The sequence below is a fragment of the Bufo bufo genome, chromosome 4 (assembly GCF_905171765.1).
Source record: "Bufo bufo chromosome 4, aBufBuf1.1, whole genome shotgun sequence".
Lineage (NCBI taxonomy): Eukaryota > Metazoa > Chordata > Amphibia > Anura > Bufonidae > Bufo > Bufo bufo.
Window position 1 is genome coordinate 83180511 of NC_053392.1, and position 27500 is coordinate 83208010.

The 27500-nt window shown below is 44.2% G+C and overlaps 1 protein-coding gene across 2 annotated transcripts in view; it reads left to right on the forward strand.

Moving 5' to 3' along the window:
* PTCHD4 (patched domain containing 4) overlaps positions 1 to 27500 on the forward strand; it is a 245825-nt gene that overhangs the window by 162087 nt on the left and 56238 nt on the right. For both annotated transcript variants that reach the window (XM_040427456.1, XM_040427457.1), the window contains exon 2: positions 17664 to 18144. In XM_040427456.1, the coding sequence (XP_040283390.1) occupies positions 17664 to 18144 (481 nt within the window). The remainder of the gene's footprint in view (positions 1 to 17663; positions 18145 to 27500) is intronic.

Here is a 27500-nt window from a genome sequence, read left to right on the forward strand (position 1 = left end):
TTCTAATCACTAAATTAACAGTATAAACATCATATAACTGTTTTAAATACCTATTTTGGCCTCTTATTCCCATAAAACTGGACTCTGACTGAAAGTGTGTGTCTGTTCAGCTCCTCTCTCTGGTGAGTAATGATTCTAGCAGCTCCTGCCAGGGGAATTCCCAGACAGGCTGTGTGTGAGGCTGGCTGTGATTGGTGAGAACTCTTGCTGTGCGAGAAGCTGGCTGTGATTGGTCTAGACTTCAGCAACAACAGATTAACACTATTCTTTCTGTTGTTTCTGCTGTGTCACTGAGCTTACCTTACATTACAAAATTAATCTTAAAGGCATATTATCTTTTTCTGCTTCTGTGAACACAAAATATAACAGTTATATGATATCCAAAACATGATGTCATAGTAAATAACTCTGCTTTTGTCTTTAACACATAAACATAGGAACTGTATTAAGGCTATTGGCAGGTCTAGCTGTATACACATATAAGCTATACTAGCAACCTAGGACAGGTCTTAGCTGGCCAGCAACAGGGCAGGCCAGCACCTCCAAGGTGTAAAGCGGCAGTTCATGCCACGTGTCCAGCTTGGACACCCAGTAGTTGTAAGGCAGTGAGGGATCATTGAGGACGCTGACACGGTCTGCTATTTACTCCTTCACCATCTTCCAAAATTTTTCCCTCCTTGTGACACTAGGCCACGCATCAGGGTGAGGGTGCTGGAGAGGTGTCATGAAACTGTCCCAGGCTTTAGAGAGTGTTGCCCTGCGTCTGTTGGAACTGCTGTGTTCCCCTTATCTCCCCTCCTCGGTTGGCCAAGAAAGTACGGACTCTGCCACCAGCGTTGTCATATGGAAATTTTTGGAGCAATTTTTCAACAAGTATCTTCTGGTATTGCACAGTTTTGTTCGTCCTCTCCACCAGAATAATGAGAGATGAGAAGTTCTCTTTGTAGTGGGGGTCGAGAAGGGTGAACACAGTAATCCGTGTTGTCTAAAATGCATATAAGGCGCTGGTTGCTGGAAAGACAGCCTAACATGAAGTCAGCCATGTGTGCCAGAGTGCCAACAGGCAAGACTTCGCTATTGTCATCAGGAGGATCACTCTCAATCTCCTCATCCTCTTCCTCCTCTTCTTCCCACCCATGCTGAACAGATGGAATTAAACCTCCATGGGTACTACCCTCTGTACCGGAGGCAACCGTCTCCTGCTCCTCCTTCTCCTCTTCATCGTCCAATTCGCGATGAGAAGGCGAACTGAGGGTGGTCTGGCTATCACCCTGTGTAATGTCTTCCCCCATTTCCACCTCTTCCACATGTAAATTGTTATCCTTAATTCCTTAATTGTGAGCAGTGAGCGTTTGAGTAGACACAGAAGTGGGATGGTTACGCTGATAATAGTGTTATCGCCGCTCACCATCTGTGTTGATTCCTCAAAGTTTCTTAAAACCTCACAGATGTCAGACATCCATGCCCACTCCACACTTGTGAAGAGCGGAAGCTGACTGGAAAGGCGACGACCATGTTGCAGCTGGTATTCCACTATTGCCCTCTGCAGCTTGGCCAACATGTGGAACGTGGAGTTCCAGCGCGTTCTCACGTCGCACAACAGTTGGTGAGCTGGCAATTTCAAGCGCTGCTGCAGCATTGACAGACCGTCTGAAGCTGTCGATGACTTGTGGAAATGTGCACACATGCGGCGCACCACCAGTAGCTCAGGAAAATTGGGGTAGGTTTTGAGAAACCGCTGAACCACTAAGTTTAAGACATGGGCTAGGCATGGGATGTGTCTGAGCTTGCCGAGCTCCAAATCCGCCACCAAGTTACGGCCATTATCAGACACAACCATGCCTGGTTCTAGGTTGAGTGGCGAGAGCCACAGCTCAGTCTGGTCTCTTATCCCCTGCCACAGCTCTGCGGCGGTGTGCTGTTTGTCCCCTAAGCATATCAGCTTCAGCTCGGCCTGTTGCCGCTTCACCATTGTAGTGCTACACTGCTTCCAGCTACCGACTGATGACTGACTGGCGCTGCACATGGATAATTCAAAGGTGGAAGTGGAGGAGGAGGCGGAGGAGGAGAAGTAAGGGTTAGAGCCACTAACGTAGGTGCTGGCGTAAACCCTGATTGACATATGACCCGCAGTCGGTAGCACCTGTGCCATCCCAGGGTACTACTCGCTCCCGGCCTCCACAACATTCACCCAGAAATGTAGCGTCCCTGGCCGAATGCACTTGTCCATGTGTCCGTGGTTAAGTGGACCTTCCCAGGTACTGTGTTTCTCAGGGCACCTGTGATGTTACGGGACACATGTTGGTATAAGGCGGGCACGGCACACCTTGAAAAATAGTGGCGGCAGTGTCCATTCTCAGGGTTGTGTGTCCTTTCTGCAGCAGCTCAGAGGTTGTGTCCTCTCTCAAGGGACGTGTCCTTTCTGCTGCCTCTCAGGAAGCACGTCCTTTCTGCTGCAGCTTAGAGAGTGTGCCCTTTTTCAAGGAATGTGTCCTTTCTGCTGCAGTTCTCTCCCTGTAACTGTCAAAGTTTCTAACAGAAGATCGGGCTGCTGACAGTTGGAGGAAGGAACTGAGCATATGCAACCATCACAGTAGGTGGACAGAGAAACAGCAGGTGGCGCTGTACAGATATAGAATAACTCTGCGGCTATAATATATTTTTAATAACATGCAATTATAAAAGTATTCAGATCCATGTGCCAGTTTAAAAAATGTGGACTATTTTTCGTGGGACAACCTCTTTAAATTATAAAATTATGATTGCTAGAATGCCGAGAGCCAAAAACAAGCAAAAACATCCTTTTGACACCAAAAATGACCTGATCTTTAAGGGGTTAAAGGGGTTGTATACGATTACGAAACATGGCTTTTTCCATACTGATCCATATTAGATTGCATCTGGTATTGCATCTCAACTCTAGTGAAGTGACTAGGTCTGTGATGTAATAACACACACAGTCTCTGCACACGTGTGGCGTTGTTTTTGGAGGAAAGCAGTCATGTTTTTCAAATCCTTCAAAGCTGGTTTGATTCACAACATTCAGTCATCCCCAGATGGTGGAGATCAGGGCAGTTTCTTCATTTGTCCTTCCTATAGCCAATTTCTGGTGGCAAGAAATATTATACCGGCTGAATTATTGACCCATTTAGGGAAATGTATGACCAGTGGAGACTATAGTTAGCTTCCTAATCATCACATCTCTTTCTATCCACTCCATATCCATAATGCATATCTACTATTAGCCTATGACGCCTGCTGCAGTCTAGTGAATATATTGCCAGATGCAGATCGCATCATAGCACATTGCTATTAAACAGATCGAGCTGACACTCCAGTCCTACTAATGTGACAGAGAGCTGAAATAATCAGTTTCCTGCCACAAAATTGCTAAGCACTGAGCAAGGTTTGAATGCTTTGTGCCAGAAACGTTCCTTTTCCATTTGTTTGGTTTCTACAGTAATTTGTCCACAAATGTCCTGCCGAGTCCGCCACTTATTCATCTTATAAGTTCTGTATTTGCAATGTGGATGTCCAATGTAAATTTACAAAAAAGCCTAATTTCTCTAAGGAGCTAACTTCAGTGATCATGCATGGTTTTTACATGGTTTGACTTCTTGCCTATGAACACCCCACCACAACCACCACCACCATCTCCCCCCTATTTGTCATCCCAATTTTATTTTATTTTTTTAGGAATATATGGCTAAGGAATATAGGAGAGCACTTATGATCTGTGCTTACAGGTGTTGTTTGGCTTCTAGATACTGATGACCTATTCTTAAGATAGGTGAGCAATATCGGATCAGTAAGGCTCTGACACTCTGCAACAACACCAATCAGCTGTTTGAAGCAGCTGGATGCCCTAGAAATTGATGGGTCCCTGCAGTTCAGCTACCATTCATTTAGGTGGTCAATATCTAGACAACCAATTTAATGTCTTCCTTAGGCTCCATTCACACTTCCGCAAAATGGGTACGCATCCGTTCCGCAATTTTGCTGAACGGGTGCGGACCCATTCATTCTCTGAGGGGACGGAATGGATGCGGACAGCACACAGTGTGCTGTCTGTATCCGCATTTGCGGAGCGCGGCCCCGATCTTTGGGTCCGCAGCTCCGCAAAAAGATAGAGCATGTCCTATTCTTGTCCGCAGCTGCGGACAAGAATAGGCATTTCTATAGGGGTGCCGGGCGGGTGTGTTGCGGATCCGCAAATTGCGGGTCCGCAAAACAGCACGGACGTGTGAATGTAGCCTTATAATAGTTGTTCCCTAGTTGTTTGAACAACTGTATGACCTCATCAACATTTAGGTTAATGGTGATTTGTCACGTACATATACATTTATCCATATTTTGCTGGAAATATTTCACCTTCATGCACATTGGTACCAGGTTCAGGTCAGTAGGTCAGAAGAAGAAGCTAGCAAAGATGTCCACAGTCTAGGTCGGCAATAGCAAGTTGGGTGGAGGATATGATATTTTATTAGTGACAGTTGTCAGGAAGAGGTCAACAACCAGAAAGTCAAAGGATCCAGAATCCAGAAGAGAAAGTAACTGACAGCTATATTAGCTCCCAAAGGGCAGCCTTTTCTGTCACCTAGTCATCCAGAAGCTCAATGACCTGCTTACCTGTCTAGTTCTCCCTGCTAGCCAAGCTGAGATAACCAGCACTCTCTTAAAACCTTAACCACCTCAGCCCCCATAGCTTAAACACCCTTAATGACCAGGCCACTTTTTACACTTCTGACCTACAGTACTTTCACCGTTTATTGCTCGGTCATGCAACTTACCACCCAAATGAATTTTACCTCCTTTTCTTCTCACTAATAGAGCTTTCATTTGGTGGTATTTAATTGCTGCTGACATTTTAACTTTTTTTTTTATTAATCGAAATTTAACGATTTTTTTCCAAAAAAATGTCATTTTTCACTTTCAGTTGTAAAATTTTGAAAAAAAAATGACATCCATATATAAATTTTTCTCTAAATTTATTGTTCTACATGTCTTTGATAAAAAAAAAATGTTTGGGTAAAAAAAAATGGTTTGGGTAAAAGTTATAGCGTTTACAAACTATGGTACAAAAATGTGAATTTCCGCTTTTTGAAGCAGCTCTGACTTTCTGAGCACCTGTCATGTTTCCTGAGGTTCTACAATGGCCAGACAGTACAAACACCCCACAAATGACCCCATTTCGGAAAGTAGACACCCTAAGGTATTCGCTGATGGGCATAGTGAGTTAATAGAACTTTTTATTTTTTGTCACAAGTCAGTGGAAAATGATGATTTTTGTTTTTCTTACGAAGTCTCATATTCCACTAACTTGTGACAAAAAATAAAAACTTCTATGAACTCACTATGCCCATCAGCGAATACCTTGGGGTGTCTTCTTTCCAAAATGGGGTCACTTGTGAGGTAGTTATACTGCCCTGGAATTCTAGGGGCCCAAATGTGTGGTAAGTAGTTTGAAAAATGGGAAAAGTTGTCTTTTGCCAAGATATTTCTCTCACCCAGCATGGGTATATGTAAAATGACACCCCAAAACACATTGCCCAACTTCTCCTGAGTACAGAGATACCACATGTGTGACACTTTTTTGCAGCCTAGGTGGGCAAAGGGGCCCACATTCCAAAAAGCACATTTCAGATTTCACCGGCCATTTTTTACACATTTTGATTTCAAACTACTTACCACACATTTGGGCCCCTAGAATGCCAGGGCAGTATAACTACCCCACAAGTGACCCCATTTTGGAAAGAAGACACCCCAAGGTATTCCGTGAAAGGCATGGCGAGTTCCTAGAATGTTTTATTTTTTGTCACAAGTTAGCGGAAAATGATGATTTTATTTTTTATTTTTTTTCTTACAAAGTCTCATATTCCACTAACTTGTGACAAAAAATAAAAACTTCCATGAACTCACGATGCCCATTAACGAATACCTTGGGGTGTCTTCTTTCCAAAATGGGGTCACTTGTGGGGTAGTTATACTGCCCTGGGATTCTAGGGGCCCAAATGTGTGGTAAGTAGTTTGAAATCAAAATGTGTAAAAAATGGCCGGTGAAATCCGAAAGGTGCTCTTTGGAATGTGGGCTCCTTTGCCCACCTAGGCTGCAAAAAAGTGTCACACATGTAGTATCTCCGTACTCAGGAGAAGTTGGGCAATGTGTTTTGGGGTGTCATTTTACATATACCCATGCTGGGTGAGATAAATATCTTGGTCAAATGCCAACTTTGTATAAAAAAATGGGAAAAGTTGTCTTTTGCCAAGATATTTCTCTCACCCAGCATGGGTATATGTAAAATGACACCCCAAAACACATTGCCCAACTTCTCCTGAGTACAGAGATACCACATGTGTGACACTTTTTTGCAGCCTAGGTGGGCAAAGGAGGAAAAAAAAAAAAAGGAAAAAAAAAAAAAATCATCATTTTCCGCTAACTTGTGACAAAAAATAAAAAATTCTCGGAACTCGCCATGCCCCTCACGGAATACCTTGGGGTGTCTTATTTCCAAAATGGGGTCACTTGTGGGGTAGTTATACTGCCCTGGCATTCTAGGGGCCCAAATGTGTGGTAAGTAGTTTGAAATCAAAATCTGTAAAAAATGGCCGGTGAAATCCGAAAGGTGCTCTTTGGAATGTGGCCCCCTTTGCCCACCTAGGCTGCAAAAAAGTGTCACACATGTGGTATCTCCGTACTCAGGAGAAGTTAGGCAATGTGTTTTGGGGTGTCATTTTACATATACCCATGCTGGGTGAGAGAAATATCTCGGCAAAAGACAACTTTTCCCATTTTTTTATACAAAGTTGGCATTTGACCAAGATATTTATCTCACCCAGCATGGGTATATGTAAATTGACCCCCCAAAACACATTTCCCAACTTCTCCTGAGTACGGCGATACCACATGTGTGACACTTTTTTGCAGCCTAGATGCGCAAAGGTGCCCAAATTCCTTTTAGGAGGGCATTTTTAGACATTTGGATCCCAGACTTCTTCTCACGCTTTAGGGCCCCTAAAAAGCCAGGGCAGTAAAAATACCCCACATGTGACCCCATTTTGGAAAGAAGACACCCCAAGGTATTCAATGAGGGCCATAGCGAGTTCATAGAAAAAAAAAATTTTGCCACAAGTTAGTGGAAATAGATTTTTTGGGGTTTTTTCACACAAAGTCTCCCTTTCCGCTAACTTGAGACAAAAATTTCAATCTTTCATGGACTCAATATGCCCCTCAGCGAATACCTTGGGGTGTCTTCTTTCCAAAATGGTGTTATTTGTGGGGTGTTTGTACTGCCCTGGCATTTGAGGGTCTCCGCAATCATTACATGTATGGCCAGCATTAGGAGTTTCTGCTATTCTCCTTATATTGAGCATACGGATAATGAGATTTTTTTTTTACGTTCAGCCTCTGGGCTGAAAGAAAAAAATGAACGGCACAGATTTCTTCATTCGCATCGATCAATGTGGATGAAAAAATCTCGGCCAAAAAAAAAAAAAAGGAGGGGAAAGGCGTCTGCCAGGACATAGGAGCTCCGCCCAACATCCATACCCACTTAGCCCGTATGCCCTAGCAAACCAGATTTATCCATTCACATCAATCGATGTGGATGAATAAATCATTGCCGGGATTTTTTATTTTTTTTATATATACAAAGTGTTTGCCAAAGCATATGAACACCTCCGCCTCCTCAGCTCATATGCCTCGGCAAACGTATCTTTTTCTGCAGAGGAGAAATCTTGTCTTGCAGCGCAGCATACACCGACTTGTGTGTAATCTGACAGCAGCGCAATGCTTCTGTCAGAATGCACATCAGTGCTGCAGCTAGTCGATCGGTTGGTCCACCTGGAAGGTAAAAAAAACAAAACAAAAAAGAAAAAACCAGGCCGCAACGCAATAAATTTTATTAACTTTATAATAACTTTTGAACAGAAAATATAAACTTTTTTTTAACTTTTTGAACTGAAGTTAACTTTTTTGCTTACTGGTGTTTTTTTTTTTTTTTTATCTTTTATAGGACAAACCTCTCCTTCCCCATGGGACAATGTGCAAAGCGCAAATCGCCCAAAGATGTGGCGAAGTACATTATGCACTTTATCCCAGGTGAAAGGAGAGGTATAGCCTGTGGCCCTTTCACAGAGCTTATACAATTTGACCCCATACCGGGCGCGCTTGCTTGGGATGTATTGTTTGAAGCCAAGGTGCCCGGTAAAATGTATTAGGGACTCGTCTACGCAGATATTTTGCTCTGGGGTATACAAATCTGCAAATTTCTGGTTGAAGTGGTCTATGAGCGGCCGAATTTTGTGGAGCCGGTCAAAAGCTGGGTGGCCTCTGGGACGGGAGGTGGTGTTGTCGCTAAAGTGCAGGAAACGCAGGATGGCCTCAAATCGTGCCCTGGACATAGCAGCAGAGAACATGGGCATGTGATGAATCGGGTTCGTGGACCAATATGACCGCAATTCATGCTTTTTGGTTAGACCCATGTTGAGGAGAAGGCCCAGAAAAATTTTAATTTCGGAAACTTGGACTGGTTTCCACCGGAAAGGCTGGGCATAAAAGCTTCCCGGGTTGGCGGATATAAATTGAGTGGCATACCGATTTGTTTCTGCCACGACTAAGTCCAAGAGCTCCGCAGTCAAGAACAGCTCAAAAAATCCCAGGGCCGAACCGATCTGAGCTGTCTCAACCCGAACTCCAGACTGGGCGGTGAAAGGGGGAACTAATGGTGCGGCTGAAGTTGGTGGCTGCCAATCAGGATTTGCCAGCACCTCAGGGACTCTAGGGGGTCTACGGGCCTGTCTGTGCGGTGGCTGCGACGGGGTAACTACTGCACGTGCCACCGTACCAGCTTCAACTGCCCTTCTGGTGCTCGCCACTTCACCATGTTGTACGGCAGTGCTGGTACTAGGTCCAGGGAGGGCTGCGCTGCTGGTGTATGCCTCACCACGTGATCCGGCAGCGACAGCCCCACTCTGCTGCTCTTGAAGCGGATCCTGCGCAACCTGTGGTCTAGCGACACGGGGCCGGGTACGCCTGGTTCTATCAGGGACCTCCACCTCCTCGTCCGAACTTTGGGTCAGACTGCCACTGCTTTCTACAGGTTCATATTCTGACCCGCTAGATTCGTCAGATGAGGGTTCCCATTCCTCATCCGACTGGGTCAGAATCCTGTAGGCCTCTTCAGAAGAATACCCCCTGTTTGACATTTGGACTACTAAATTTAGGGGTATTCCCTGAGACTACCTAAGAAAAAAAGCAAGCCTGTCTTACAAAGGGGAGGCTAGCGAAGTACCAGAGGCCGCTGCGGTTGATAAAAAATATCGAAACTGATTTTTTTATCGCCGCAGCGCTTGGAAAGTGATTGTGCAGTGATCAAAAAAATATATATTTTTTGTCACTGCGGCGGGGCGGGTGTGGGTGAACGCACGTGTGGGCGACCGATCAGGCCTGATCGGGCAAACACTGCGTTTTGGGTGGAGGGCGAGCTAAGGTGACACTAATACAATTATAGATCTGACTGTGATCAGTTTTGATCACTTACAGATACTATAAAAGTATAAATGCTGATTAGCGATACGCTAATCAGTGAATCAGTGACTGCGGTGCGGTGGGCTGGGCGCTAACTGACGCTAAACTACCTAACCAAGGGGCCTAAACTATCCTAAAACCTAACAGTCAATACCAGTGGGAAAAAAAAGTGACAGTTTACACTGATCACTTTTTTCCTTTCACTAGGTGATTGACAGGGGCGATCAAGGGGATATCAAGGGGTTAATTCGGGTGATGGGGGTGATCTGGGGCTAAGGTGAAGTGTTTGGTGCTACTCACTGTGATGTCTGCTCCTCTGCTGGAACCAACCGACGAAAAGGACCAGCAGAGGAGCAGACAAGCCATATAACAGATCATATTTACTAATATGATGTGTTATCTGGCTTTTCATTAGTTTTTTTGAAAATCGCCAGCCTGCCAGCCACGATCATTGGCTGGCAGGCTGATGACGAACTTGTCCTCTAACTTTTGCCGGCCCGCGATGCGCATGCGCGGGCCTACTTTGAGCGAAATCTCGCGTCTCGCGGAACGCGATCCTGCGTTAGGCGGTCCGGAGGCGGTTAAAGGGATTTTGTCATCCGGATTTCAACATCACATCAGTTTACTCGATTTAGTTTAAAATATACTAGTCTTACCCCCATATGTCTTGTCATTTAGGCTAAAAATTGCTTTTATTCATATGCAAATTACCTCTCTAAGGAGCCCAAGGGGCTGTCCCTCTGGCCGTTGGAGCCCAGCACCGCCCGCTGTTTATTATTCACTCCTCTCCTTGCTGACTTTTTTTTCTAGTGCCCCGTAATCTCTTTCATGCACCTTGGATCCACTCATTCGGGCCCATGTGTCCTGGCAGCAGTTTCACCGAACAAATTGGGCATGCGCCAGCTGTCTGTGCACTTCGCTCGGTGAATAAAAGCAATTTTTAGCCTATATGACAAGACATATGGGGGTAAGACTAGTATATTTTAAACTAAATCGAGGAGACTGATGTAATGATGTGAAAAGCTCTGTAGCTAAAATCCGGATGACAGAATCCCTTTAATACCAATGCCAACTCAATTTAAAGTGTATGGGGAGCTCCCGACAGATGATGTTGGGGGAAAGAAGAATGGAGCGAAATAAGTATTTTTACAAGATCCTTTTGGTTCTCCTGGGAGATATGCTTCTGCCAGACGTATCTGGCAGCGCCTTTCTCCACTCCCCCCATTAATTCCACATACATATTTGTCCAAGTCGAGCATGTGTATAATGGAGTCGTGAAGGAGTCGGAAGAGATTGTTCAGTCAACAGCTATTGGATGTTCATGGCCGCCTTTATGTCTCATCTACACTGAGAGAGCCATGCACCCTCAGTAGATAATTTCCTCCGGGATATAAATCAGACAGAACATAAAATTTGTCCTCAGTTAACAAAATATTGAAAGTTAAGGAGTGTATTTTAGTAATGTTGACTGAAGGAAGGAAGTAGATATCTTCCCCTCCTGCCTGGGTGGAGAAATGAATCCTAATAAGATGCCATTAGGATGGAATGTCCAGGATTTCTGCATTGATTAGTAATAAAATGGGTTCATAGTTATCTAGGTAACAGTTATAGCCAAACAATGTTCAGTTGGACCGTTCATGTCTTTTATTTAGCACATTGAGTGAACATCCACTGTGCAGGGGAAATAAGTAAGTGAACCCATGAACTTAATAACCTGCAGAGCAATCACTTTCACCAAATATTTCCTGCAACTGCAAATAACATTTGTACAACGATAGGGAGGAATTTTGGACCATTCCTCCTTGAAAATGTATTTAAGTTCGATAATTTATCTGGAATGCCCTGTTTGTACAGCCCTTTTCAGGTCAGGCCACAGCATCTCAATTAGGGTCCATTCAGACGCCCGTAAGTGTTTTGCAGTCCACAAATTGCTGTGCTTTGGCTTATTGTCTTGTTGCATCACCCGAGATTTCTTCAGCTTGAAGTCATGGATGCCGCCCTTACATTCTCCTGTAAAATGTTATACACCTTAGAATTCATTGAATGTATGTAAGGCCATGGGCCCTAAGGGAACAACTCATCTCCAAGTGGCTGTATGGTAATCTATGAGAGCAGAAACTGGCTATAAAAATCATCTCTTAATCAGGAGGACCTGGTACATCCATGCATTACCTTGACTGCCCATTGATTTTCAGTGAGAACAACTGTGTAATACCTAACTTCTCCTGTGGTGGCGCTGCAGGGAAACTAAACACTTGTTTCCGCACAGATTGCAGTTGATCATTAGGGATCCCAGCAGCCTTGTAATCGGTTTATCATCAGGGGACTCTTCTAAAACCCCCTCTAAGTTATATAGATTACATTATGCCCCTACCTGGAGCGGTACATGTAACATGTTGTACAACGAGTATATTTTGATTGTATAGTAGAATTTCTGTTAACTTGTACAAGTTGATATTTTTCACGGTAGCATTGATAATCAGAATTACATCTATATTCTTGTTAAGCCGCGGCTTCCGTAAATATTTTTTTTTTACTATTACTGACTATGATTATTTTTTAAGCTGTTACCGTTGCATTGCTTTTCCATTCCGCTATTAACAATAAGAATTGGATGCAGAGCCGTATTGATAGCGGAGTGCTGAACCCCACAGCATTATGTTTCAGTGCATTCAAAGAACACCACTCGGATCCATTTGCTCGACATTGTATTTATATTTTTTGGCACCCTGTGTAATGCTCCTCTGTTTGTATTGTAAATGCGACATCAATGCTGTGTACAGCCTGGAGTTGTATTCAATGGGAGGCGGTTAGAGGACAAATCTGCATAATAAATCCATAGAGCTTCGCTGGGCTGTGCAGTTTGGCATTTCACAAAGTGGAAGGTAAAGTTTTGTTTGTGGGATTTATATACATTGCCTAAGGGACGCACTGCGCTCAGCGGCCATCTCCAGCTGCGTATTATGTGGTTGCCATTGGGGCACACATAGATATTGCGGATAATGTAGATAAGATGATTGTCCGCCCTCAAAAGCAAGCATCATATGGATTATGTTTTTTCTCTAAAGTTCAGACCCAAAATCTAGTTGATTTATATGGTAGATTATTGCCCCCAATCGGAATACTTGTCTGAACTTGAGCTGTAATATTAAGGAATTTACATGATCTGAAAAGCGGTGTGTACACGTACCGTATGAGGAATGGGACATCACATTGGCCCCAACCTACTGCCATCGAGCACCATGACCGGGGTGTGACTGTTAGGCTTATATTATACAAGTGGTGCGGAATGAGTCAGACTGGGTTTAGGGAAAAACTGATGGTTTTGCGCAAGTTTATTTAGTTTTGTCTGTGATTCAGTTCAGTGTTTCAATTTTTTATTGTGCGGATGCAATTGTTTTTTGATGTGTTATTCATGCATGTGAATGTGAAGAAAAATTGAAGAATAACACTGAATATATCACGCAAGTTCCATTAATTTCTGTGGAGTCAGGGCTGTATAAAAAAGGTACAATATAGAACATGCTGTGATTGATGATAAGTGAGATAATCAATATTAAACAATACTCATGTGCACAGACCCACTGTAATGAATAGGTTGCTTGGCCTTTAACAATTTTCTAACTCGCAGACACATAAACACCGTAAAACACTTGAGTTTTCTTCTGGCTTTGCTCAATATTCCAACTTTAATTACTTACCTCTCCCGCTCTCTGACCGCAACGTTATTTCCTTCACTCTCACAAATCTTAACCCATCCCAGCACACTCCTACTTATTACACGTTCAGAAACTGTAGGCCATTGACCCTCATACTCATCAAGGTCTCCAATCTCTTCCTTCTGCTGTCCTGATCTGGCTGTAAATCACTATAATGACACCCTTTAGAAGCACCCTGGACAAAGTAGCGCCCCTACGCCAGAACCTCCAAACAGAGGCCAAAGCAGCCATGGCGTACACCACAAACTCACTTTCTTCATTGCTGCTCCAGGAGTGCTAAACGCCTATGAAGGAAAACGTACAAACCAGAAAATTTCCTCCATTACAAATTTATGCTAAGAACCTATAACTCTCCCCTCCACCTCACCAAACAGACCTACTTCACCACCCTAATCTCCTCACTGTCCAACACCCCAAAAACCTCTTTGAAACTTTTTACTCCCTCCTCAGTTTTAAAGGGCAGGCGCCTATCACAGACCTTTGTGCTGAAGATCTGGCCACCTACTTCACAGAGAAAATAGAAAACATCCGGCATAAAATCGTCTCTCAGCCACTAAGTGTCATTGATCCCCTTCCCCCTCCTGCATCTCCTCTGGCTCACTGTCTGCATTTGACCCAGTCACGGAAGAAGAAGTCTCCAGGCTCTTCTCATCCTACCACATGCTCTTCTGACCCCATTCTCTCACACCTACTCCATTGTCTCTCTCCGACTGTCACCAATCACCTAACAAAAATCTTTAAACTCTCTTTGTCTTCTGATATCTTCCTCTTCTCATTCAAACACTCTATCATTACTTTTCTTGTCATTTCCTGCACAACTAACTACAGAACAATCTACAATCCTCCCTTTATCTCTAAACTTCTGGAGTGTTAGGTCTTCTCTCGCCTCTCTCCTTGATCCATTACAATCTGATTTCTGCACCCTACATTCTACAGAAACTGCCCACACCAAAGTGACACATGACCTCCTGACAGCAAAATGCAATGGTGACTACTCTCTGCTCATTCTCCTTGACCTCTCTGCAGCTTTTGATACTGTAGACCGCCATCTCCTACTAACCATGCTCAAATCTATTGGGACACTGCTCTCTCCTGGTTTTCTTCATATCTCTCTGACTGCTCTTGCAGTGTATCATTTGCTGGCTCCACTTCTTCCCCTCTACCTCTTGCTGTTGGGGTTCTTCAGGTTTAAGTCCTAGGCCCTCTCATCTTTTTTCTCTACACAGCCCCAATTGGACAGACCATCAACATAATTTGTTTCCAGTACCGTCTCTATGCTTATGACATACAACTATACACTTCATCCCCCGACATCACTCATGCTGTATTACAGAACAATTGTGACTGCCTGTCCGCTGTCTCTAACATCATGTGTTCCCTCTATCTGAAACGGAATCCTTCAAAAACTGAACTTCTTGTGTTGTCTCCATATACTAAACTACCTAAACCTGATATCTCCCTCTCAGTGTGTGGCACCATCATGACGCCTAGGCAACACGCACATGAGCAACATTTAATACCTATCATTATGGTCTTATTGTACAGTACAAACCCACAACAGTCATGAGAAAGAGGGTATTGGTTCCCATGTTTGAAATGACTAGTGGTCTGTGGAATTGACAGGGTCTGTGGAATTGACTGTATTGGCTATCTGTATTAATACCATAGACAGCTAATGGAGTGCTAATGTTCTTGTGTGACCACCACTCAATTCAAACAGGGTAAATAGGACCCATTTTCTTGTGATTGATAGGATTCCCAGCAGTTAAACCCTTGGCAATCATACATTTATCACTTATCCTTTGGAGAGGTCATAAATGTTGTCATGGGCCAACCCCTTTAATTTTACTCTGTAGCTTCTATAATCCTTGGTGGCCATGGTGGGAGATGATGATCCCCAATAATCGATGAAGAGGAGGATGTTTTGTGTTCTGCGGCAGTTTTGTCATGAATACAGTATTGGGTCTATACAGTACTTATCAATTGGAAAAATATCAATGTTTTATAAATGAATATGATCTCTGATGGTCAATTGGAGGACTTTGTAGTTCAGCAAGGGGAATAATAATCCAGTGATGTACTTGGGGACTTTTAAAGTGTTTAGTGAGGAGCCATTATCGAATAGGTAAGTATGGTATTTCATTTAAGCTGGTTCAGCGAGGGAGAATGGTAAATGGATGGATAGGTAGATAGATAGATAGATAGATAGATAGATAGATAGATAGATAGATATTGTGTATACAATAGGCATAGCTGATATCTAGAGTAGATAGATGCAGAGAACATTTGCTTGTCATGGTATAATATAGGTGTGCTGCACTGCGTAATACATACCAAAGCCGTTAAACTACTGAGGTATTGTGTCCGCTCTGCTTCTAGACAGGCAGTAAGTTGTTTTATTTGTGCCTAAGGGCATTTGTGTAGCTAATAAAATAACGTAACGGGAAATAACACATGCTTTATGTGCTGTATACCCCTTGTCTGCATTTATAAGACCAGCTTATAAATATAAGCAGGAAATGACTAAACTGCTATTGCTTGGATAATGTTTAACTAGAAAAGATAAACACAAGGCCCACTGTGTCGTGGCCTCTAGGTCCTAACCCAATTTAGACTATAATATAACCACTAAAATCGGAGGGGGAGGATTAAAAACTAAGACTTGACTTTTAATGATCAATTAAAATGAATGCAAATAAAGAACACTACAGTACGAAACAAATAGTATACAGGGGTTATGCTTGTGATATATACGCCAAAGCTGATAGCAATGCACATGCAATATGTCTGAACGGTATCATTCACATGGAATATTGTACCTAAACCTCCTACATGTGAAATAAAACCGAACAGTCTTAGTGTCGGTCTAGAAGTAAACAGGAGATCAACTGGTCCCAGGCGTTGGATGATGGTAGATGATCCAAGCAGAGGAAAAAGAATGATGGGGTTCAGGTGTCTGTGTAATGGTGGCGTGGTTGAGAAGGGAGGAATCTATCCCTAAAATATTCCTAAGATGAAAGGGGAGAATCTGTTATGTCCTCCTACCTATCTACACAGAGCACCTGCCTCAAAAGGTTTGACCTCATCCAGAACCTGCCCCTATACTGGGACAATTCCCTAGTATAGTCCCTGAAAGCATGCTCCTGACGTGACATGTTTCTATCCACTCATTGTCACCGGACTCGTCAGGGGATAAAAGTCAGAGACTAACGAAACTGGCTGTAAGCCTAGTTCCACAATTAAAATAGAAAGGCAATTAGGGAAAGTTTGCCCGTTCCACAATGGTGAAGGAACGGCCTGCCCTGCCCCTAAAGATGCACCCACCAGTGGTAATGGATGTGCAAAGGTGCCAAAAGTAATGCCCCAGGTATTGGGGATGTTCACCAGCCTTGGTCTTGGTATACAGCAGGGATTCTCAACCTGCGGCCCTCCAGCTGTTGTAAAACTACAACTCCCACCATACCCTGTAGGCTGATAGCTGTAGGCTGTCCGGGATTGATGGGAGTTGTAGTTTTGCAACAGCTGGAGGGCCGCAGGTTGAGCATGCCTGGAATACAGCATTTTCCTCTTCCCTTTTTGTCACCTGTGAAAACCACATCCCTTTGCAGGTTCTTGGTACTCATTAAATTGGGGATGTGGTCACCTGCAATGAGACCCCATATCTGTGCTGCCTTTATGGTACCTACATCCTTGCTGAGAACCTCATGCATGTATTTCAATTTAAAGTCTAGTACATAGCATTAAATTGATTCAAAAATTTAATAACTGCATAAACACATTTATAAGAGAAATCCCGCAATAAGATGGAGTTGTTGGAATGAAACGTTCTATGTGTGACTGTAATGATGATAGATGTAAGTGATTACAATATTAGAGAGAGAGAGGAGAAGTTTATTGGGGAAAACTACATAATTGAAAGGAGGCTCTAGGACCCTGTTGGGCCACGTCTAGACTGGATATAAGATGAGATACAGCCTCTAGTCTGAATACAAGATGAGATACAGCCTCTAGTCTGGATACAAGAAAAGCTATGGTCTCTAGCCTGGATACAGGATGAGATACAGTTGGACATGGAGACATACAGGTTCTGTAAGGTATCCTGTGGCACATTTACCAACAGATGTTGTAGCGAAGCCTGTAGATTCTGGCATTCCACCTGGTCCTATAAATGCTTGATTAGTGATAAATCTGGTGACCGGACAGCCAAGCAAGTGTTGTAATCTGGTGGAGACATTCCTGGGAAAACCTTGCTGTGTGTGGGCTAAAAAATGCCAGTTGGAAGCCCTGCCATGACACTGACCTTTCTAATAGGTGTGAATTTATTAGCACCCTTAGTGTCGTATTGCATTTGTAGGGTCTTCAACCCCTCTATTTCATCACCAACATTTAATTCCATGCTTTGTCTTGTGATTTTGCAGAATGGAAGACAGAGTTTCATTGGACACCAGTTGGGGGGTGTTGCTGAAGTCCCGAACAGCAAAGATCAAAGAGTCAAGTCTGCGCGAGCCATTCAAATGACCTACTACCTCCAGAATTACGGCTATGCTACCCAAGACTACATTAACGAGCAATGGGAAACTGAATTGTGCACACTAATTCACCAGCTGCAGAAGGAACATCCTGAGATCCAGATGTTTTTACTGACGTCGGTCAGCTTGCTCAAAGACTTTCAGAAAACCATAGAGTTGTCTAGAAGTAAGATTGTGGTGAGTCTTATGTTGGTCCTCCTGGCTGCCACTCTCTCCAGCTCTATGAAGGACTGTCTACGCAGCAAGCCTTTCTTGGGTCTACTGGGAGTACTCACTATTTGTATCTCCAATGTCACAGCGGCAGGGATATTTTTCGTAACAGATGGAAGATATAACTCAACTCTACTGGGAATACCGTTCTTTGCCATGGGTAATGATTTATTATATATGGTTGATTGAAGGGGGCTTCCTAACCTTTAATTGGATAGAATAATAGAACGACATGTGATGTCATCACCCAGGTGGGAGTGGCCAGTTAATGTAAGTGTGCTAAGCTTTTGAAAGCAAAAAAACTGGAGCTATGTTCACACAAATAACATGGCTTCCCAAATGGAATCATAACTAGAGATGAGCGTATTTTTAAAAAATTTGATTCTGCCGATTCGACGAATTTTCTTAAAAAATTCGGTTCGATCCAAATTTATTTGCGGCGAATGGCATTCAAAAACGGCTATTTCCTGGCTGCAGAGAGCCTTTATAGTGGTGTAGAACACTGTGCCTTTGCAGTAACACGCATAGGGAGTCTGCTGTGGTAGTTAAATAATACTGTGATAAATGACATGCAGAAGACACGCGTCGCTCTTAGAATCACTGCACACTTCACTTATTTGGGCAGTCACGGGGCCAAAACTGACCAATTAACTAAAGTATGAACTCAGAAGATAGATAGAAGTGCACTTCTTTTACACCATCGTCTGCTGATGCCACATAGATGTCCACAGAACCTGTTATATTAAACGCTTATACAAATAGAGGCCCCTGACAGACTGGAGAGGGCGTCAGCAGTAAGTTTGTGTTGACATCACTGATTATTTTGCCCTTCCTCTGATCCGTCAGAACAATAACCCCCAAAAAAATGGATCCTGTCTGTTGAGCATCCGCCTTCACTCGGTCAGCATTTGGTAAGTAATCCATCAGTATTGTTAATGCCAAAAAAAAAACAGGAGTGGATCCAAAACAGAGATGACACGTGAATGGAATATTTGCAAGTCCTCTGTGTTTTGTACCCAATATTTGCAAGTCCTCTGTGTTTTGTCCAATTCTGATGGGACCATACAGGCCTTACAGCTGCTACACAGACAGGATCCGTTGTGTGTCTCATTTTTCCTTTCTTCTGACAGATCAGAAGAAGGGTCAAATAAATGATGATGTCAGCCAGGCCGAAAGGCAAAATAGTGGTCCAGTCAGGAAGTGGGGAGGGTCAGGAAATCAGGAAGTCAGGAGGCCACAGAGTGGCAAGGTGACATAGTGTAGAGGTGGAAGCATGAGGAGACCACAGAGTGGCAAGGTGGCATAGTGTGGAGATGGTAGCAGCATCAGGAGACCACAGAGTGGAAAGGTGACATACTTGTAGTGTGGAGGTGGCGGCAGCACGCGGAGGCTAAATAGGTGCAAGGTGACATAGTGTCTTTTTTTAGGGCCTGGCTATGCAGCTATATAGTGTAGTGGTTAAAGTTCTGGGCTATGATGCATATACATATATATATAGAAGTTTTTAGCCATAATATATTTACACATATTATATATTTAGAATATATAATATATTATAATATATGTAAATATATTATGGCTAAAACACCAGTAGTAGTTTCCCACATATTATGCATTCATATATATCAGAAGTATAATTTTATCTCTCTCTCTCTCTCTCTCTCTATATATATATATATACAGTGGGGGAAATAATTATTTGACCCCTCACTGATTTTGTAAGTTTGTCCAATGACAAAGAAATGAAAAGTCTCAGAACAGTATCATTTCAATGGTAGGTTTATTGTAACAGTGGCAGATAGCACATCAAAAGGAAAATCGAAAAAAAAAACTTTAAATAAAAGATAGCAACTGATTTGCATTTCATTGAGTGAAATAAGTATTTGAACCCCTACCAACCATTAAGAGTTCTGGCTCCCACAGAGTGGTTAGACACTTCTACTCAATTAGTCACCCTCATTAAGGACACCTGTCTTAACTAGTCACCTGTATAAAAGACACCTGTCCACAGAGCTCAAGCTCAGAGTTGCACAGAGACAGCCTCGAAACCTTAGGGATTTAGAGATGATCTGCAAAGAGGAGTGGACCAACATTCCTCCTAAAATGTGCGCAAACTTGGTCATCAATTACAAGAAACGTTTGACCTCTGTGCTTGCAAACAAGGGTTTTTCCACCAAGTATTAAGTCTTTTTTTGTTAGAGGGTTCAAATACTTATTTCACTCAATGAAATGCAAATCAGTTGCTATCTTTTATTTAAAGTTATTTTTTCGATTTTCCTTTTGATGTGCTATCTGCCACTGTTACAATAAACCTACCATTGAAATGATACTGTTCTGAGACTTTTCATTTCTTTGTCATTGGACAAACTTACAAAATCAGTGAGGGGTCAAATAATTATTTCCCCCACTGTATATATATATGTGAAAATATGGCAGCACTAACCAATATTGGGAGAGGGTGCTAGCTCCAAATGAGAGGCTTACCCAAATTGTATAGCTGAAAAGTAGAGCAGCACTCCGAGATTGCAGTAAAAAAAGGATGTATTTATTCACCCATAAGTGACGCTACGTTTCGGCTCCAACATGAAGCCTTTAAAGGTTTCATGTTGGAGCCGAAACGTAGCGTCATTTATGAGTGAATAAATACATCCTTTTTTACTGCAATTTTGGAGTGTTGCTCTACTTTTCATATATATATATATATATATATATATATATATATTATTTTTAGTAATTACACATTTATTTTGTGCCATACATTTTTTACAATTACTAAAAAAAATATAAAATATATAAATCTAATTTAACCTCTATTTCTTAAAAAGTTTGTGCAGGGATTTCCACTCACAGCTTCTGCATCATAGCCAAGAACTTTTAACACTACACTATATAGCTGCATAGCCAGTCACTAGTACAGTACAGTAGAAGTACAGTAAAGTAGAAGTCTCATTTGTCTTTTCTTTTTTTTAAGTTAGTGGCTATGCAGCTATTATAGCTGAGTGGTTAAGTGCCTTGCCTTTAATGCAGAAGGTCGTGAGTTTGAATCCTGTCAGAAACTTTTCTGAAATACAGGCTAAATTAGATTTAAATACACTAGGGTGTCCCCAAGCACTGACTCCATATATGGACATAGCTATATATGGAGTCAGAGCAGGGACTAAGCCGCGGATTCACACTGAGGGATTTCCTTACTGTACAGGGATCTTCTGCATAGAAATAGAGGTGATGTGCCGAGCATAGCAATCCTTGAGACGAACTAGTGTTCGGCCGAGCATGCTCGCTCAACACTATTGGGTAGAAATATTGGCTGATCCAAACCTGATTCATCTTGACAAAGGTCAGTCTCTCCACATATTGGGTGGACAGGCGAGTCCTTCTTGGGGTAACTAAGGTCCCCATCACACTAAACACCCGCAGGACTACTGGCCTGGCAGGACAGCTTTTCCAGGGCAAACTTGGCCAGTTGCGGCCACAAATCCATTTTGACTGCCCAGTAGTCCAGCGGATCTTCAATGACAGCTGGCAGGGTGCACTCCAAGTATGCCACCACCTGCTGGTTCAGGTTTTGCTCTATGTCTAGCTGCTGATGAGTAGTTTCTTCACTAGGCGGGTGAAGAAAGCTGCTCATCGCAACTCCAGACTCAGGCTGCTCCTGATGGAGCTGCTACTGCTCCTGCCACCCCATCACTCCCCAGCAGCCATGGCAGTGGAACGTGAGGGCAGAGGGCCCCCCCGGTCAGACCTGCAAGAGGATGGATGATGGTAGTCAACTGACTACATAGGATGTCTCTATAGTAGTTCAGTTTGTCCTCCCTCTCAGAGGGTGTAAAAAAGGCCCCATTTTGAGCCAGTAGCGGGGGTCCAAGGGCGTAACTACCATAGCAGCAGATCAGGCGACTGCTATGGGGCCCAGGGCAAGAGGGGGCCCAGTCTTAGTTGGGATCATCCCCTCTTCTACTAGAGGTGAAAACTTGGTCAGGACTCTACCCTCTAAAGGAACAACTTTTAGCAAATGAGGCAGTGGAAAAATAGCCCAAGGTTCATTGAAAAAGGTTTAGGCAGAAACCCTTTTGTCCTGTTTGGGGGGCCTGGTTTTATCCTTGCTATGGAGCCCTTTCTTCTCTACTGCGAGGGTCCAACAAGGCGGAGAGCCAGAAGTCATCCCTCTGCCAAATGGTGACAATTCGGTTGTCAATATGCAAGCAAGTGAGCATGCATCGGGCCATTTGTTTGAGGGACTCCCTGCCTCCATCTCCACTGCATACTGCCATGGTGTGTCTGGGTCCTCTGCCTCATCACCCTGTAGCTCCTCTGGCTGCTCTTGCTCCTCCTCTCCTGTCAAATATGTATAAAAACCACCCATTTCGCTACACATTGCTTGTGCTACAATGTCGTCCTCCTCCTCCAGTTCAGCCCCCATAGGCAGGGCCGGATTAACATAGGGGCTGATGGAGCTGCAGCTCCAGGCCCCTACCAGCCAAAAGGCCGTCGGGAGGGTTAAAAGTCCTCTGTTGTACACAGCGCAGCGTCACATAGCACACAGACAATGCAGAGACGCTCACCTCACGCTGGCAGCAGGGAGCCTGAGGGAGGGACTCAGGAGGAGCGTAATATGATCCTAGAGTGGAAGCTGCTTCTGCCAGCCCCTCCCCTCCCCGCCCACCAACCAATCAGAGCTGAGGCAAGGCAAGCACTAGCAGCTCTGAGTCGTCTGAGTAGTACAGGGAGTCTTCACAGGTCCTGTAAGGGAACTGCACAGTGTAAAGTGTAGTTCCCAGGTTAGAACAGTGCATCTGCCAGGACCTGTGATGACATCATCTTCAGCATCACAGGTCCTGCAGAATCTAGCAAAGGAACTGCACCAAAAATGGTGTAGTTCCTAGGTTTCAAAGGTATATCTGCCAGGACCTGTGATGACATCATCACAGGTCCTTCAACCCCTAACAGCAAGTATTAGAAGTTCACAATCAGCTCTGCATTGATCCATACAGACTGGAATGGAGTGGTAAGAGGAGGTCCTCCACTTTTCATCATTTACCCCCCCTCCATGCCCTGTTTTTACTCATTGCTCACTCATGTATAATACTTCAGACAGGTACAGTGACCACAACCTCAACCTCATGTACTTCACACACACAGTGACTATAATGCATAACTGACCACATATTTCTATAAACACTGCATCTACAGTATTATACCTTGTATGCCTCATATATATATATATATATATATATATATATATATATACAGTACAGACCAAAAGTTTGGACACACCTTCGCATTCAAAGAGTTTTCTTTATTTTCATGACTATGAAAATTGTAGATTCACACTGAAGGCATCAAAACTATGAATTAACACATGTGGAATTATATACATAACAAACAAGTGTGAAATAACTGAAAATATGTCATATTCTAGGTTCTTCAAAGTAGCCACCTTTTGCTTTGATTACTGCTTTGCACACTCTTGGCATTCTCTTGATGAGCTTCAAGAGGTAGTCCCCTGAAATGGTTTTCACTTCACAGGTGTGCCCTGTCAGGTTTAATAAGTGGGATTTCTTGCCTTATAAATGGGGTTGGGACCATCAGTTGCGTTGAGGAGAAGTCAGGTAGATACACAGCTGATAGTCCTACTGAATAGACTGTTAGAATTTGTATTATGGCAAGAAAAAAGCAGCTAAGTAAAGAAAAACGAGTGGCCATCATTACTTTAAGAAATTAAGGTCAGTCAGACAGCCCAAAAATTGGGAAAACTTTGAAAGTAAGGACTATTTGACCATGAAGGAGAGTGATGGGGTGTTTCGCCAAATGACCTGGCCTCCACAGTCACCGGACCTGAACCCAATCGAGATGGTTTGGGGTGAGCTGGACCACAGAGTGAAGGCAAAAGGGCCAACAAGTGCTAAGCATCTCTGGGAACTCCTTCGAGACTGTTGGAAGACCATTTCAGGGGACTACCTCTTGAAGCTCATCAAGAGAATGCCAAGAGTGTGCAAAGCAGTAATCAGAGCAAAAGGTGGCTACTTTGAAGAACCTAGAATATGACATATTTTCAGTTGTTTCACACTTGTTTGTTATGTATATAATTCCACATGTGTTAATTCATTAGTTTTGATGCCTTCATAGTCATGAAAATAAAGAAAACTCTTTGAATGAGAAGGTGTGTCCAAACTTTTGGTCTGTACTGTATATATATATACACACACACTGCATATATTAAACAGTATTATAGATGCAATATGTACAGATATATCATATATACAGCAGTGTACTGATATGTGAGGTACAAGGTATAATATATGCAGTGTGTATAGATATATTGTATATACAGCAGTGTACTGATATGTTAGGTACGAGGTATAATAGATGGTGTGTACAGGTATATTGTATATACAGTATTGGATTGATAACCCCCCACCCCATAACAGTGCCATTCACAGACCCCCCTAACAGTGCCATCCACAGACCCCCCCACCCCATAACAGTGCCATCCACAGACCCCCCCACCCCTTAACAGTGCCATCCACAGACCCCCCCCTTAACAGTGCCATCCACAGCCCCCCCACCCCATAACAGTGCCATCCACAGACCCCCCCTTAACAGTGCCATCCACAGACCCCCCCCCTTAACAGTGCCATCCACAGCCCCCCCACCCCATAACAGTGCCATCCACAGACCCCCCCCCCATAACAGTGCCATCCACAGACCCCCCCCCCCATAACACTGCCATCCACAGACCCCCCCATTGCCGCTCCAGTACAGTTATAAAATGTGTACAATTTATAATGATTCTATTCATGAGGCCCCCTCTGTAGTAGAACATTCAATATATCCATTCTACTCACAGGGCTGTTATCGTAATCCAGGCCGGCCGGGCAGACGAGCGGCAGCGTCACTGACTGACGTCACGTGCCTGCGCCGCCAGCTTCATTCATAAAGTAGGCCGCTCGTCTGCCCGGCCGGCCTGGATTACGATAACAGCCCTGTGAGTAGGATGGATATATTGAATGTTCTACTACAGAGGGGGCCTCATGAATAGAATCGTTATTAATTTTACACATTCTATAACTGTACTGGAGCTGGGGGCCGGAGCACAGTGAACGCACCGGCCCCCAGCTCCTCCTCCCAGTCCCTCCCCACTGATACATAGCAGCCTGCGATGTCAAAAGGTGGCGGAACGCTGTTCCGGTGCGTTCCGCCAGAAAAAAAGCCCTGACTATAATCAATCACTCTTCCTAATCCTGACTCACTCATTAGAGAGCTGAAGAGCCGACTGAGTCAGCAGCAGCAAGTGAATCGAATGGATAGCATCTGCGCATGCGCACCGGCACCTAGAGTCTTCGATTCACTTGCGAGTCAGCTCAGCAGTCAATGACTCAGCAAGTGAACCGAAGATCCGATTCATGAATCGGTTCATTTGAATGAGCTGATTCAAATGAACCGATTCATCTGAAAGATCCGAACTTCCTATCACTACTGAGGTCATATCCGGCGGGCCGCGGCATTACAGGAACAGCACCAGCTGCTCTGACGTCCTGCCGCCGGATATACGTCACAGGATATCCGGCGGCAGGACGTCAGAGCAGCTGGTGCGGTTCCTGTAATGCCGGCCCGCTGGATATGACCTCAGTGCGCCCGCGGTTATCCCTCCTGCACGCTGCGCTGTGTACAACCTACTCAGCAGTTTTGACCAGCACACGGCCCACAGCGCTCAGCCACACCAGCCCGTGAGACAGCAGGAGCTTCTGGAGCAGGGCAGGTATCAGATAAACTCATCCAGTTGGAAGGGAGGGCAATCATAGTGCTGTTATGATTTATGGACACAGCTCTCAGCATGCTTAGCCAGCCTTCTACCTGGCTGTTTCTGAGCCTGTGGACTGTGACTCTCAAGAAGCACAGCCAGATAGAAGGCAGGCTAAGCATGCTGAGAGCTGTGTCCATAAATCATAACAGCACTATGAAAATTAATGACTGGCTAAGCATGCTGAGAGCTGTGTCTAAATAACATAACACATTAAAGGGATTCTGTCACCAGGTTTGACCCCTGTCAGCTAAACATATGCTGATGTTCAGGGCGTCTTCACGATTCCTAATGTGGGCTTATAAATGTCATCTGTGGGCTTATTTAGCTAAAAAACAGCTATTACTAACCTGTCAGTCAAACAAATAAGGTGCCCAAGGGGATGTTAATGGGTGCAAGATGCCCGCCGCACCCACCGCCGTTCGTGCCCAGCGCCGCCTTTCCGGACTTCTGCACCGCCTCCTAATCCTCTGTGCTGCCTCTCGCTCTCCCTCCCTCCCCCCTCCTTCTGCTGTAAGATCTCGCGCTTGCGCACAGGGCTCTGCCTGATGCGCCTGTGCAGACTTCTCCATTTGGCTTCTTACAGCGAAGTGCGCATGCGCCGGCACTTCGCTCAACCCCTGTATGCGCGAGATATTACAGCAGGAGGAGGGGGGAGGGAGGGAGAGCGAGAGGCGGCACAGAGGATTAGGAGGCGGCGCAGAAGTCCGGAAAGGCGGCGCTGGGCACGAACGGCGGCGGGTGCGGCCGACACCTTGCATTCATTAACATCCCCTTGGGCACCTTATTTGTTTGACTGACAGGTTAGTAAAAGCAGTTTTTTAGCTAAATAAGCCCACAGATGACATTTAGGCCCACATTAGGAATCGTGAAGACGCCCTGAACATCAGCATATTTTTAGCTGACAGGGGTGAAACCTGGTGACAGAATCCCTTTAATATGTTATGTTATTTAGACACAGCTCTCAGCATGCTTAGCCAGCCTTCTATCTGACTGGCTAAGCATGCTGAGTGCTGTGTCCATAAATCATAACAGCTCTATGAAAATTACTGTTTCTAGCTGCTGTTGTCCACAGTCCACAGCGGCTAGAAAACAGTAATCTTCATAGTCATGTTAAATGATCACTATAGTGTCAGGAAAACAAAACAGTTTTCCTGACACTATAGTGCCCTGAGGGTGCCCCACCCTCAGGGCCCCCCTCCCGTGGTCCCCCTCCATGTTGCCAAGATAGACGCCAAATGAAGGGGTAGTTGCAGGAACAAAATACTTTAATGGTATCGATAAAATATATATGTAATTAAGCAAAATCCTCAGCACCAACCCATGATGCTCTTAATCCGGCCCTGCCCATAGGGCTCATGTGGCCGTGAGATCTAGGTGCCACGTCTCCAATTTCCTGACCAGCCAGATTTACCAGCATCTGTTCCAGAACATGGAGCAGTGGAATGATATCGTTCATCCAGTAGTCCTGGCGACTGACAAATAACGTGGCCTCCTCAAAGTGCCTGAGCAAATGGCAGCTGTCACGCATGAGCTGCCACTGGCTGACATCGAAGTTACACAGGGGAGTACTCCTGTCTGCTTGGATCATCAAGAAATCATTTATGGCCATTCTCTGTTCGTATAGTCTGTCCAACATATGGAGGGTGGATACTTTGCTTATCAGCCTATGTTGGGGGAAGCCTATGTTTGCGGTGTACAAGTGGCTGAAGTGC